The 15,954-nt window shown below is 44.2% G+C and overlaps 1 protein-coding gene across 1 annotated transcript in view; it reads left to right on the top strand.

Moving 5' to 3' along the window:
• The window catches only part of LHFPL3 (LHFPL tetraspan subfamily member 3), a gene marked incomplete at its 5' end in the record, with an annotated part of 272,549 nt that overhangs the window by 167,896 nt on the left and 88,699 nt on the right, over nt 1–15,954 (top strand). The window contains one exon of the mRNA XM_083699674.1: nt 14,575–14,811. Coding sequence (XP_083555800.1) covers nt 14,575–14,811 — 237 coding nt within the window. The remainder of the gene's footprint in view (nt 1–14,574; nt 14,812–15,954) is intronic.

The raw sequence follows: 15,954 nt of genomic DNA, 5'->3' as shown, positions 1-15,954 counted from the left end.
AAATTTACAAAAACTTCAAATGGCCCAATTTCTTTTCTTTTGTTCTCCCCCTCCCCCTGGCAGCATGGAAGCATTGCAATAATTCATTATATGCTAAAGAACAGTGGATTTTTAAAAAAAAAGATGATTCCAGAAAGCAAGAGGCAGCAAAGCAGAATACAGCCCCAAATCATTTTTCAGATGATTGTAATTACACCTTACTCGAGAACTGCTGTAAACACAGCAACTACCAAATATCTGCTACCTCTGTATTCATTGCATTTGATAGAGCAGTAGGATTATTCTATTTAGCACAGCTGGAATTTAAGAATGCCTACTTTTTAAAGGGAAAAAAGTACTGTTAAGTGCCATCATTGACTGCTGACACATTTTGCTGCAGTGGACAAATGCTTTGAAGAGGAAGGACAGAGAAAAGACGGGACCTGCTTTGTCCCGTAGGAGGGGACATTACAAAATGAACAAGGCCTGAAGAACCAGCAGCAAACCAAGACACAGACACCTTTAATAAGGTGGCTTGGGCAGAATTTTACCCCTATGCACGCCTGTTGTGTTTTTCTTTCCCATCCAATCTGTACAAACACCCAAGTGAAAATGTACCCCAGCATTTTTTCAGTGGAGGATATATAAAAGTTTCAAAAAATTCCCCCTCTTTCATGTCCATTTTTCATGTGGTGCCATTTTTCTTTGAATGGCCGTTCCCAGCTCCAGTAGAGCAGCCTTATAGATAAGTATATATATTTAGAGACCAAACCTGCTATCCGGTGTTCCAGCTAAGCTTACAGGAGGCGCAAGGGTGTCACGCAGTGAAGTACAGTCTGGGGTAGCCAAGCATACACAACCATTTATTGCAACGGGATTACTTAATGGTCCTTGCAGCTGTGCGTGAAGCTGGGGTGGTGGTTTCAAAGGACCATTAATTTGCAGATCTGTACAACTTTATCTACGTAGGCCATAAAATTGCACTGATAAATCTAACGCATTGTCAGCGGCTTGAAGCTGTTAAGAGATGTTTGCAAATTCAGACCCACAAAACAGGTGAGAGAAAGTTGTTCCCGCCAAGCCTAGTGTGACATCAAAGATGCCTCTTAAGCAATTAACTCAATTTGGCAACATCTTCTAATAGGAGACTGCAGCTGTATTTTGTGCTTATCAAAGAGAAGATACTTCCACAATGGACTCAGTTCTCTTTATTGTGCTGCTAAATCGGGAATGGTTCTGTTATGTGTGCCGGCGTGGTTGCTCGAGAGCAAACAGACAAGACCCCCACTGGTCTTCTCAAAGGCTTTTATTATCGGTGCAAAAACATTCACAGTGCAGAACGTCTCAATTCCATGTCTTGCTCAGTCACTAGCAGAATCTGGGAGTGGGCGGTCCTTAAACTTTCCCCAGCAGAGTAGTTTCTTGACCCCCAGCCGACGCCTCCCCTCTCTGCGCGTAAACCGACTGCGCAGAGAGGGCGTGGGCAAAGGGGGACCTGCCTCCCCCCCCTGCTTTGCTCAGACTCGGTGCTGTGGCTCTCCCTTGCATCCTCCGAGCCCTGCATGCCTTCCCCACTGGAGGCGTGGCTTCCCTCCTCCGTGGAGGAAGAGCTGCTTCTCACGATCTTTGGAGGCTCCCTGTAACCCCACCTGCCCTTCCACCTCTCGCCTCTGAGCTGATGGCAGTTCCCTGACAGGTTCCTCTTATGTTAGCCTACGTTAAGGAACAATGAGGTTAATATTTTCCACTGTGCAATCAGATTCTTCTGCTGGAAACTGAACCATGATTTGACTTGGCGTATCAGCCGAACCTGACTCTAGACAAATCACGAACTGTAAACCCAAGATCTGTAATTCTTCGTTAACTTCTAGTTGTTTGTGTGGAACAAGACAAACCGTGATCCCAGGTTCAGAAGACAAACCATGGCTTAGCTCACAGCGATGCATCAGTTGGTCTGGTGGAGGAGCAAAGTGGAATTCATCTCCATTGCATGAGCCTGTGCGTTTCCACCAAGCCATAGTTAGGCTTGGTGTTATGTGTAAAGAAACACAACGAGTTAATGGTGTAGAAATGTGACAAACTGGATAACAGAAAGTCCTGTAGACTATTGACTGCTTCACACATGCATCACAGCTCGCTTGGATGTGTGAGTAAGCAATCGCAGATCAAAGTCTACAAATGAAGTTTTCACATCATCCTAGACATGATTCACATGTCCCCTGCTTCCAACCACCAACGGCTACGTAGTCAAGTGATGAGAAATCAAATGACGTTTGTATTGCATGTGTGAACTAGCCCTAGGTAACACAGTGGAACAATGTCAAACCAGTGTTGGCAGCTCTCATACACTGAAGCTTCTCTGAGGGCCAAGCTCTATATTACATTCTTGTTGTTTTTGTTAAATAGCAACCATAGGTGGAAGGCAAACCCAGACATAATAAATCCAATCACCCTTTTAATGTAGTGGGCACATTCTGCCCTTACTCTGTCTGATGTGAGAGCCCCAGTCTCCCCAGGCATGCCATACCTTGCAGCTAAGCCTGCATTCTGCTGCAGAGTAACTTATCTTCCGTAACAGAGAGCACTATACTGACTGGAACTAGGTTTTATTATCTTATTATACCTGTGCCGTGCTTAATGCACCGGCACCCGGTCCCAAAAAATGGCTGGTTAAAAGCCCTTTGTGGCTTTGGACCAGGGTACTTCATAAGATGGACGCGGGTGGCGCTGTGGGTAAAACCTCAGCGCCTAGGACTTGCCGATCGCATGGTTCGAATCCCCGCGGCGGGGTGCGCTCCCGTCGTTCGGTCCCAGCGCCTGCCAACCTAGCAGTTCGAAAGCACCTCTGGGTGCAAGTAGATAAATAGGGACCGCTTACCAGCGGGAAGGTAAACGGCGTTATGTGTGCTGCTCTGGTGCCGGTTCGCCGGAGCAGCTTCGTCACGCTGGCCACGTGACCCAGAAGTGTCTGCGGACAGCACTGGCTCCCGGCCTATAGAGTGAAATGAGCGCACAACCCTAGAGTCTGGCAAGACTGGCCCATACGGGCAGGGGTACCTTTACCTTTACTTCATAAGATTGCCCATCTCCATGTGTCCCACCCACTTAGATCTCCAATGGAGGGCCTCCTACAGGTTCTCCCACCATCCGAGGTGAAGCTGAGGGCCTTCTTGGTGGTGGTGCCCACGTACGTATGTCTTGAGTGTGTTGGCACCTCTCACGCCAGCATTTGCAGCCCTATTTGTGTGGGAAATCAGGTTTTCTCAAGAGGAATCTGCCTAGCGGTGGCTTCCCTCTCCAAAACCGGTTGTGTGAAACGGCCTTCCCTCTCTCTTTCAGTAAGGATCTGGAAATTCTGAAGATTTTCTCCCTTGACTCAGCCTCTGCCATTGCTACTGCCGTTATTCATAACCCGCGTCCTCAGTGAGGGGGACGCGACTGTCGCTGATACTCTCCCCGCTGCCGGGTTTGGCGAGGCATCTGCTTTCTGAAAGGCAGGGAAATGTCACTGTTGAATGTCAGAGTGGATGAAGTGACGGCCTAGTGGAGGATCCTCGAGGGCCTATTGTCCCTTCCTCTCCTTTTCTACTTAATGGAACTGTTAAAAAGATCAGGAAGAGCCGTAGATGAGATAAGTGAAGAACAGCACATGACAGGCAGCACAGACCAGTAAGACTAATGTGTGCCCCTCTGATGCATGAGGGAGTGTGGAAAAATATTGCTTTGTTACACAAAACGTACCTGCTCTTTGTCATACATAAGGCTACTTTGCAAAAAAATGTCGTGGTTTCCTCCCTCCACCACAAACATTATTTTTATTTATTATATCTCTGTCTCCTTTGGGGCGTACTAAGAAGGCTTTATTTCAACAGTTCTTTCTATCTTAAAATATATGTTTTAATAAAGGGGTTATTAAACCCCTTGGTACTCCCCTTTGCAACCAACAGTTGGTCCCTTTAGCCGCTTCTTTCTCTCTTTTTCTGAATTATCCTTTGCACTTTTCTGCAGTCCGCCCACCAGAGCAGTTGTTTGTTGTTGGGATGCAAAGAGTTTAACACAGTCAAATTATTTCTTGTCAAAGGATTCAAAAAAATCAGTCCAGCATAAACAGGAACTCCCCAGGCTGATTTCTTAATGCAGATGCAGTAAACTTTTGGCATATAGGTTTATCAGGTAGTTATCAAGTAGACAGCTGCTAAAATGAAAAATGTTAAGCTGATAATGTAATAAATAACAACTTGGCTGAGCTTCAGAGAAACCCACATTTTAAAATATTTTTAAGATGTGGGAGACGGGTTTCTCTTTGAACTGTTACTCCTTGTGCTTTTCCTGTGGGGTGGCTTCTGATGGGGCTACATGAGGGCTATCTTGACTCCATGTGGTCCTTTGGATCTTGACCCCTGGCCAACAGATGGAAATAATTTATTTTGTGTTATAAGGTATTTTTTGCCAACAAAGGTCCGTATAGTAAAAGCTATGGTTTTCCCAGTAGTGATGTATGGAAGTGAGAGCTGGACCGTAAAGAAGGCTGATCGCCAAAGAATTGATGCTTTTGAATTATGGTGCTGGAGGAGACTCTTGAGAGTCCCATGGACTGCAAGAAGATCAAACCGATCCATTCTGAAGGAAATCAGCCCTGAGTGCGCACTGGAAGGACAGATCCTGAAGCTGAGGCTCCAATACTTTGGCCACCTCATGAGAAGAGAAGACTCCCTGGAAAAGACCCTGATGTTGGGAAAGATGGAGGGCAGAAGGAGAAGGGGACGACGGAGGGCGAGATGGTTGGACAGTGTTCTCGAAGCTACCAGCATGAGTTTGACCAAACTGCGGGAGGCAGTGGAAGACAGGAGTGCCCGGCGTGCTCTGGTCCAGGGGGTCACGAAGAGTCAGACATGACTAAACGACTAAACAACAACATAAGATATTTTGGATGCCTCTCTCAGTAAAGAGTCCAATCCTGCCTACTCCGAGTGCAAAGAATGGAGCGTGGAGCAGCTTTGCTGAAAACCAGTATGTTGCTGACTTGTGGAAGTCAAGTGATTATTTGCCACACCTCAACCCGTGTGATGTATCAGCAGAGAATGTAGTGCCCCAGGAAAATCTTCAGAGATTTCCTGCTCCCAGCAGGCACCTCCTTCCAGAGTCCCGGGTTAAGGGGAAAACTCCTTTCCCACACAGTTCAAAGTGGCAAAGTGTTTATTGTCTCCAGACACAAGACAAAGCAAAACACTGCTATCTGCTATATACAGTTTTTTATGCTCTTTGAAGTAAAGAGACACATGCACAGAGAGATCCACTAACACTATCAGCATGCTAGCTAATGCTGCTGTGTAAAACCCACAGCCTCTTCCCCCAACTCTTACGTGTTCAGAGTCTGAGCCTGACACAGGCAGGACAGCATCAGGAAATGAATGAAAATGAAAGGGATGAAAGCAAAACGAATGAAAGCAATGCCCCAGAGACTATTATACCTGTCTCTATGTGTAGGTATGGGGGGTGGCGCTGTGGGTTAAACCACAGAACCTAGGACTTGCTCATCAGAAGGTCGGCGGTTCGAATCCCCATGACGGGGTGAGCTCCCATTGCTCGGTCCCTGCTCCTGCCAACCTAGTAGTTCAAAAGCACGTAAAAGTGCAAGTAGATAAATAGGTACCGCTCCGGCGGGAAGGTAAACGGCGTTTCTGTGAGCTGCTCTGGTTCGCCAGAAGCGGCTTAGTCATGCTGACCACATGACCCGGAAGCTGTACGCTGGCTCCCTTGGCCAATAAAGCGAGATGAGTGCCGCAACCCCAGAGTCCGTCATGACTGGACCTAATGGTCAGGGGTCCCTTTACCTTTACTATGTGTAGGTGTATTTCCTGAACCAATGGGAGGGTGAATAACTCAACAAGCCATACACTCGACTTTGCTGGTACAGTATTGCTGTGGTAACCCAGTGCACCTGGCACTCTTATCTCAGAACATTCAGATGTGGGGCGCATGCTCCTCAAGACATCAGACCAAGCTCTGTGCAGTTTAAAAAGTTGTCCAGGAGCAAGTTTCTTGCTCAATATCTTAAGGGAATTGCTGATGATACGATTGAAGCCAAACTGAGATATCTACTAATTGATGATGACCCCCTAAAATCACTCATGGTTGCCAGATTCCTGATCAGCGTCCTATCCCTAAAGAAGAGAAACGGTCTCCTGTGTGATTCGGATAACCCCTTTAAACCATGACCTATGTTTTAGGTGCTATCACCATTGTTTTAAACCATGATCTATGTTTTAGGCGATATCACCATTGATATCCTTGATTAATTTATGAGCAGAGGGCGATGTATAGGTTACAAATTTATTGTAATGTATGGTGTGGTTTTTGTTTTTGTTTTGCTTTGGTTACTGTTTGTCTTTTGTAAGTTTTGGTGATTTTAAATTCGGAGGTTTAAGTATAATATGTTGGTATGGGAAACTGTCGTGTAACGGGCCAATGGCCGTAATAAAGATCAATCCAATCCAGTTGTTCACATGACACCAACGCAATATAGCTTTCTTCTCCCACACCATGCCACCTTGGTCAACACATTCATTTCACAAGGCCACCACACTACTGAAGCTTTCAACAACCAGCTCTTCCAGCACACAAGTCATGCTGAGCAGGAGTACAGTGAGAGGGGTACAGCAATGACCATGGGTACTGGGGCCGGAGGGCTACAAATAAAGATGCTCTACGCTCTTCTCCTCCATGAACAGGCCAGCCAAGATGGTCCCCAAAGCCAGGAAACTGGACTGGTCTAAAGATGTCTTGAGATGAGGGCAGTGCCATGACTTCTATTTCTTGGGGGGGGGATTCCCTTTCTCCCTGGCTCCACCCCCACCATTGCCCTGTGACTCTCCTACGAAAATATAAACAATGGTGGTGAGGTTTAGAGAAATGAAACATTGTTGTTCTTTGAATGTGAATAGTCAAGTTGTTCCCTCTGTTCTTTACAGTGACCTTTTAATTATCTATTTAATGTGTATTTTTTTTCCATTCTGCAAATGACTCCCTTTTTCAAAATATTTTCTCACTACTTGCCTACTTTACATCCCAACCCAGAGCATTAAGTTAAACCCCCCCCCCAAAAAAAAATGGCCAGAGGTGAGTGTCATGAATAAGCCAGCTCCAAGAGAAGGTTTGCAGCCAACTGCAGAAAAGACCCAGGAACAGAGAGATTTTGATGATAGTCAGGCGGCGGGGGGAGGAGGAGCCAGCAGCTGCAGAATTTGGCTCTTCCTGACCTTGACAGGGAAGCTGATAAGGCAGTAGCTGAGAGCAGGCTAGAACGCAGTCAAAGCTCGCCTGAAGCACAATCAGGCGCAAAAGAACTCAGAGATAGCATGTCAGAAAAGAGGTGGGGGCTAATCCACCAAGTCCAAGGAGTTGGCGAATGGGAGGGTTGCAAGACAGGAAGCAAAACAAGAGAAGTAAGGTTCGTAAGTTCAATTGCTTCTGGCCATGCCGTAAGGGATCTTCAGAAGGGTCATCTTGAGTGATGATGCCAGAGGCTTTGTTAGAGCCGTCCGCTGTTTGTTTTTGCAATAAATCCTCCTTTTTAATTAGCTACACTTACTGTGTTATCAAGCTGGGAACCTGGACTCCTGACAGAGAGTGGCATCATCCTGCGTCACAGCTAGTTGAAAAGCAATTTCCAAATGCTCACTTTTAGTACAATAGATTTGTAGCAGATCTAGTTGTTCTTTCCTTCCAGACACCACCTCTGCTAGAGGGTCAGGTCATTTCCCCAACACTCAAGTCACAGTATCTGTCTCGTAAGAAATTTCCAATTTTCTTCCCATCAAGTTTATGTCTAACAATGGCAATTGTTCTGGGTAACCTGAAATCATGGAAATAATGGAAATCATGGGTACCTGTTGGATATTGCCGGTAATATCACTAGTGACAAGCAGAGCCATTCTTCATCCCTCCCTAAGTCAGTATTTGAATTGATTTTCATTTTTTCTATTTCATTTAATAATGTACAGTGGTGCCTCGCAAGACGAAAAGAATCCGTTCTGCGAGTCTCTTCGTCTAGCAGTTTTTTCATCTTGCGAAGCAACCCTATTAGCGGATTAGCGCCATTAGCACTTTTAGCGGCTTTTAGCGGCTTATCAGCTTAGCGGATAAGCGGCTTAGTGGCTTAGAAAAAGGGGGGGAAGGGGGGGAAAACCCGCAGGAATTCGCAAGACATTTTCGTCTTGCGAAGCAAGCCCATAGGAAATTCGTTTTGCGAAGCACCTCCAAAACGGAAAACTCTTTCGTCTAGCGAGTTTTCCGTCTTGCGAGGCATTCGTCTTGCGGGGCACCACTGTATTCCCTCTTTTTGAGGAGCTTCCTCTGCAAAGCTGCTTACCGTCTCCCATAAAAACCAGCTGCACTTAACAATAATTATTCATATGCTGAATTGTTCCCCCACTGAACTACTAAAGCAGAGGAGTTCTCATATCGTTGGGGATACCCACAAGCTTCTCCGCTCTTCCTCTGTGCCATAATAGTGTCCTGCCTGTCACGAGATTTCTGCTCTGTCCATCTATCCTATCAGTAATAGTATATTTTATATATTTATTTATTTATAAAAGTATTTATGTACTGCCCTCTCATAAAATATCAGGGCAGTAAATAGTTCTACTTCACTGGACCATTCCTTTGTTTCATAAAATCCATATATTGTATGATGGGGCGGGGCAGAAACAGACCTCAAAGCTGTTTACAAAAAGCTAGTTTGTGGTGTGGACCTAAGGAGGGAGGGGGACACTTTTTTATACTATGGAAAGTTTTATGAGAAAGCTGTACAAAGTGGGGATGGGGAATAAATCCATTCAGTTCACATTTTAATGGAAGCTTACTAACGTTACTTAATTTGCATGCCCCAAATCAAAACAGTAACCACCACGCAGCTGTGGTTGGTCCTTAAAAATTCGCACCTCTCTGCATTTGGTGATGCAGTTCTCCAGTCCAAAAATATGAACAGAAAAGCATACATTGCTTATAAGAGTGGAAACAGTGTGCACAAATTCATTGTGTTAGGAGAAATTGCCTGCAAAAATATGTTTGCTTTTTTAAAAAAATGTGTATGTAAATTGCACAACAGTAGAAAAGCACATTCAAAAATCCATGTGAATTTTCATCTGGAGTTATTTTGTTTTTTTAAAACAATGAATAATTTTGAAATGCAGAGGACAGAGCTTGAGGCTGGAAAAAAACAAGAAACTGAGAGAAACTTAAATTGACAAATTTGCCCATCCCTAGAACTTTCTATTTACGTCGTCTCTAAACCACTGATAAAAAAATTAATGTTTTCCACTTGAGAGCTACATCATTAACGTCGAAGAGAGGGAAGCCAAGCTAAAGCGATACCAGAAACGCATGATGCCAAACTGGCAGCTGAACAGATGAGCAGATGTATTATGGAGCAATAATACATCTGCTCACTGAAAGTTCCTTGCTGCAGAAAAACTCTTGAGGCTGATTCTCAACACAGAAGGTGCCGCTAGGGACTGTGGTCCTATTTCTGATCTTTTGGTGAGAAAAAATAGACAGGCAGTGTGTTCCGCTCTTCTGTTCTGTTTTTCTGCCTGCTAAACACCTTCTTCCTTCCAGTTACCTTCATTTCCACTCAGACAGGTTTGAGTTGCTGGCCAGCCACCAGATACAAAATCTAACACCTGTCTGCCAGATGTCTGCTGTTGTATATGTCACTGCTATGCCATCTGCCCTGCAACCTGGCAGGCCTTCTCTCAAGAACTTGGAATCAAAGTGTATTAATGAGGGGAATAATTTCATGTATCACCTGCTTTACAAAAACTCTTCTTGAACCTACACAAGATTGCTTCCTCGCCATCCCCTTTCTTCACAGCATCTGATTGATGCCTGTGTATTCCATTTTTTACTTTTTGGGTGTGTTTTCCCCCAGACTGGATTTGTGGCAATTTTATATTATGAACAACTTCCTTCTTGTAGGCCCAGAATTGGTTCTGATCTGCTTATGGGCTGGTTCTGTGACAATGAGCATTCATCCTGCATTCAGGGTGTACCCATTAATCATTTGTCCATCCTACACTTTTCAATGCATTTCTCCATTACAGTGGTACCTCGGGTTAAGAACTTAATTTGTTCTGGAGGTCCGTTCTTAACCTGAAACTGTTCTTAACTTGAGGTACCACTTTAGCTAACGGTGCCTCCTGCTGCTGCCGCCATGCCGCCGCACGATTTCTGTTCTCATCCTGAAGCAAAGTTCTTAACCTGAGGTACTATTTCTGGGTTAGCGGAGTCTGTAACCTGAAGCATCTGTAACCCGAGGTACCACTGTACTTTCCAAACCACAAAAAGTCTCTCCGTGTGTTTTTTTAATGGATTTGTTTCACAAGCAGCTCTTTAAACTGCTTGAATTGTGCAAACGGTACGTCCTTGAATCTTTACCACAAAATACTGACAGCCTAGAGGCCCTCAGACTCTTGTGTCGGGGACTGTTTCTGCATGGGCCATTCTGTGTGTCGCCGTCTGCGGAGCTGAAGTCTCAGACTTCCCCCCTTAATTCAGTGGATTGATGTGTTTTGTCAGCTAACAGCCTCAACTAAGTCCTCTTATCTGAGAAACCGCTGGCAAGCCAAGACAAAACCGTATCTCAGGCTAATTTGTCTTTATTAGAGTGCAGCTTAACAACCACCTGTGTGTCCTAGCCTGAAGAACTTGGTGGCCCATATTCTGCACTTGTGGCAAGAATGGATCAAGGCCCGGTGGCAGCAACTGATGTTCATCAGCTGCTGTTCATAGCTTGACAAAGCAGCCGCAAAGTAATGTTGACATTTTGCCTCTTGCCAGCTTGGCAAGTAGTGAGGGGACAGGTGTGAAGAGCGGAAGAGATCTTGTCCACATGGGCCTGCAAACAAAGCCAGTGGGTTTAGCCAGAAACTATGTTGGCCAGCAGGTAATGGCTTTTTCCACCTGCCTTGCCCCAGCCTCCAGCCCTAGGTAAAGGTAAAGGTACCCCTGCCCGTACGGGCCAGTCTTGACAGACTCTGGGGTTGTGCGCCCATCTCACTCAAGAGGCCAGGGGCCAGCGCTGTCCGGAGACACTTCCGGGTCACGTGGCCAGCGTGACATCGCTGCTCTGGCGAGCCAGAGCCGCACACGGAAACGTCGTTTACCTTCCCGCTGGTAAGCGGTCCCTATTTATCTACTTGCACCCGGAGGTGCTTTCGAACTGCTAGGTTGGCAGGCGCTGGGACCGAGCGCACCCTGCCGCAGGGATTCGAACCGCCGACCTTTCGATCGGCAAGTCCTAGGCGCTGAGGCTTTAACCCACAGCGCCACCTGCATCCCTAGGAGCCTTCATAAGGGAGCTGTTTCTAGAAGAAGAACTGAGAGGGGAGAGAGACTCTGTTTGCCATCAGGGGGTGGTTGGTTTCACCTCTGCTGTACCCCCTCGAGTCTGAGGAACCTTCAGAAGGAAGTTGCTTGCTGCCATGGGCATTATGTAGATGTGTATTTTGCCCATGTATGGAGAGTGTGTGTATGAACTTAACAGTGTTTAGTTTATCTTTCGTGTGCTATTTTGTTAATGTTGTTAATATTGCTTTATAGATTGTAAATGCACCATATAATATGACTTTTGCTTTAACTGTGGTGTTTAGATTATGTTTTAGTTGTTGCTCTGTTAACAGTGCTTTATAGTTTACAATTGTTTTGCTGAAAATTTGTTATTTATTCTGTATGATATATGCTGTATTTGTGATGTTCTGTTATGTTCTATCATGGTTTTGTTACTAGATTCAGGTACATAGTCATGTTGGTCTGACTCACTCAAAATATATATAATTTTTTTTAAAAAAAATGTTCAGTAGCACCTTAGAGACCAACTAAGTTTGTTCTTGCTATAAGCTTTTGTGTGCATGCACACTTCTTCAGATACACAGATGGTTTTGTTATTTATTGTTCGTAAGCCACTTTGGGATTCATTTGACTGAAAAGCAGCATAGAAATATAATAAATCAAATCCACCAAATCAAATCCCTAGGCTGATTTGCATGTACACAGGAAAGTAGCATTATCTTGCTTTGGGAAGTTGGGGGGGAATGGTGTCAATGAACACAGAAATTACCCAGTTTTCCGTGACAGGGAGGATATTGCAAATGATTGCTCAGTTTATGGACTCCAATATCAGCAGGAAAGATGTGATATCCCCACTTCAAAGGAGGGCAGTGGGGGCTAGAGATGTGTATCTTAAAGGCACATACACCTGCCATAGTGGATGTGTGACACACCTTTCACTGACAGCTGCCACTCCTACTCTTCTTTCTGTACTAAACCATGGCAGCAGTGAACAAACTGTGAAAATGGCAGTCAGGCAAAAAAGGATGAGATTGCTTGCAAAGAAAATTTCCTGGTCCTCTGGGAAGGATTAAAAAGTCAAAATCTACCCTTTCAAATAAAAATGATAGGTAGATTTAATAAGTATCACTTCTGCTTTAAAGATCTTATGATCATATAACTGAAAAATGAAACCTTGCTGGGACTGCCTCTCAAATACTCGCCTGTGCTTCCTAGCATGCCAAATGAAAACTGTGCCTAGGTAATCTTATTTAAGAGTGTACATGTGTACTTCGCTTTTAATTTATTTTTTGCATGTGAAGACTGCTAATTCTCATAACATTTATTAAATAGTGCATTAAACTAATGGGGGCTCCTTTTCCTGGTACTGCAGTCTGAAGATGGAGTTAATTTCAACGTAACTGAGATTTTGTTTTCAAAAAACCGTGTAAGTTCATTTTAATTGTAAGTAAGGTGGACAACCGCCTGCTTTTCTCTTCCACATGATTTCAGCTTAATTATTGCTTCTGAATTATTATTTCTACAGTGTTCAAGGCATACAATGTAAGCAGCTGCCGAAAAATAACACTGAATTTTCTTAACTATACTTTCATACCTAACATCTATTCACTCTTCCAAGCAAACCAAATTAACATACAAAGCAAAGGTGTGTCTTTTGTTCTGTGTGACTTACTCTGTTCACTTTCAGTGGTTATGACAATTATGCAAGAAGAACACCCCGCACTAATTTAGGATTTTTAATAATTTAAACATCAATGAGCAACAAAATAAATATAGGAGTTGAAGTACCTTGTACTTCAGCTCTTTATGCTGGATGTGAGGTCTGTGAAAGTGGCCCAGTAGAAGCTTCGCCTTTTATGCAGGAATTGTGGGGAATTCCTAGTACAGTGGTACCTAGGTTTAAGAACAGCCCTATTTATGAACTATTCGGTATACGAACTCCGCAAAAGCGGAAGTAGTGTCCTAGTTTGCGAACTTTACCTTGGTCTACAAACGGAAGCTGAACAGTGGAAGGACACTGGTGGCAGGAGGTCTCATTAGGGAAAGCGCGCCTCAGTTTAAGAACAATTTCAGTTTAAGAACGGACTTCTAGAATGGATTAAGTTCGTAAACCGAGGTACCACTGAAGGTCTTCATTGGGCATAAAAAGGATATGGCTGGGGAAAGACACAGCCAGATGGGCAGGGTATATATAATAAAGTTATCATTATTATTATTATAGCAAGAGACAAAAATGTGGATGACAAGATTATAACAGGCTAGAATTGCTGTGGAAAGGCCTTTCAGAAATGTCAGGCATCACCTCTGTGAGTTTGTTCAAGTGAAGCTGGCTTGACTCTCAGCTGTTTGGTCTGCTTATGTTTGGCAAGGAAACAGAAAGCAGGGAAGAGTTAAGCAAACAAGGTACAAAGTGACTTGAGGCAAATCTATGACATGCTTTTAGGATGCGTGTTCATCACTTCTTGACCACTGATGGTTCATGAATCAAGAGGCAAGTGGTAGAGAAAGGAAAGTCTTTCCCTGGGCCAATGACATTTCAGACGGCTTGTTTTCTATACGGAAGGAGAGTTGGAAACCAGAAGTAATTTTCTTATAGAAGAAGATTAATGAAGTTGGAAGAACTGCAAGACAAAACTATCCTGGAAATCTTAGGGCATTTCATCATTCAAGTTGGACTCTGATTAGAAACCCCCACTGCTCAAAGGAGTTAGAAGCTTTCATTCATCAGTAAGAACTTGAAAAAGACTACTTGTTAAATGGATGTTTTACCAGAGATTCATAATATTTGTTGTTGTTTTTGTATATGGTTGAAAGCTTACATTAGCACAATACAGATACCATTTGGATATAAGGTGGATCTCTTTATTTGCTCCACAGATTTTAAATTTACAGTATGTCAATTTGCTTTGCATTACGAATGGATGTATCAACTTCCCTGCTTGTCTTGCAGCCCCAACTTTTCCCCAAAAGTCTGAGAAAAAGCAAAAGAAGTTGTTAAAAGTGCAGGTTTCCCACCCACCGACCCCCAAAAAAGTTCATAAAACTTCAAGTTTCTGAGCAGCATCATAATTTTTTGCACAGTGGATATGTTGTGGTTGTCTTGGACATAAGCAGGTTACGAAGTTTTGCATCGCTAAGTAGAGACATTTTAATAACTAAATATGAGAATAGTTGTGAGATATAAACCTCAGTCATGTGATTGTTCTGTCATTCTCTTTATTCCTCTTTCTTTCTTTCTTTTCCCAGCTGCCTGTCTTGTCCTGGGCTGTATGATTTATCCTGATGGCTGGGATGCAAAGGAGGTGAAACGGATGTGTGGTGAAAAGACAGACAAGTACACATTGGGGGCTTGTTCAATCCGCTGGGCTTACATTCTGGCCATCATTGGAATCCTGGATGCCCTGATCCTCTCATTCTTGGCATTTGTACTTGGCAACAGACAGGACAGCTTACTAGCAGAGGAACTCAAGCTGGAAAACAAAGGTAGGAGGAACTGCTTTGGGAGGCTGTGTTACTCTGAACGGCAAGGGAAAGCACTTAAAAACAACCATCTCCATTGTCTGTGTAAAGACTCACGCTTGCTCATAAGTTATGCCCCCATCCATATTAAAGAACTGGTCCTTAGTATTATTGACCTTGTCAAATGGCACCTTTTGGCTTCTCCCCTTCCTTCCCCTTTCATTCTCTTCAGGCTCTGGCTGAGTGACAAAAGTTCCCGTGTAATTCCTCTTCCTGTGTGCTGATGCCCAAAGGGATGTTACTCTGCCTTGGAGGGCAAAGAAAAGCACACAAGGGAGCAGTGATGCTGACGTAGACTGTGGAGGAGGGCACCACTAGCTGGTGAACTGAGCAGAACTCAGAGCTGATTGTAGTCCTTGTTCTGCCTAATTACATTGCATTTCCCTGGACAAGTCTTTTACTGCGCAATCCGCAAAAGCAATTCCTGTCAAATTCAGTGTGCCCACCCATGAGGCAAGATGAAGGGACCACCTCAAGCGGCAGGATCCACAGGCGCAGCAGATCCCCCTGCAGACCTGAATTTCTTCCCCTTGTTTGAGATGTAGATCTTGACTCCCACATTCTTCCGTGGTGGGGAGAGAGGTGTCATTTTTGTCAGGTGCCAAAATGTCTTGGGCCAGCTAAATACAGTTAAATATATAGAGAGAGAAAGAGTTTTAGTCTTAGTTGCTTTAGGTGGACGATGGATATATCAAATATAGCTTTTAAAAAACAATTATTAGAAAATGCAATTTTTGTGTATTTTTAACAACGCTGTAAGGAAACCTTTCACCTCCTAGGATAGGAACCAAGGATAGACAAACCTGCCTTGGTCTATTAGTTTATTTCACCCCCATATTGTCTACTCCAAGGTTAGCCATCATGCTGCCCTCCAGATGTCATGGGCTACAGTTACCATCTCCCCATGCTCCTATTAAGATTTATCCTAAGTTTAAGAGCCTCACAGGAGGTGGCAGGGGAGGGGGAGCGAAGGTTTAACACTTTCTTCTTGCTGTGACCCACCCGCTTGTGCTGCTGACTGGGGAACAGCTGGGAGTGGTGAAAAGCTTGCCAGGATACGCACATTTTCCAAGGCCTGTTAGGGAATATGGTTAATGCCCAGAGAAT

This window comes from Podarcis gaigeae, assembly GCF_964106915.1.
Source record: "Podarcis gaigeae genome assembly, chromosome: 10".
NCBI classification, from domain to species: Eukaryota; Metazoa; Chordata; class Lepidosauria; order Squamata; family Lacertidae; genus Podarcis; species Podarcis gaigeae.
Note: the sequence above shows the minus strand (reverse complement) of the source record. Positions and strands in the feature narration are given on the sequence as shown.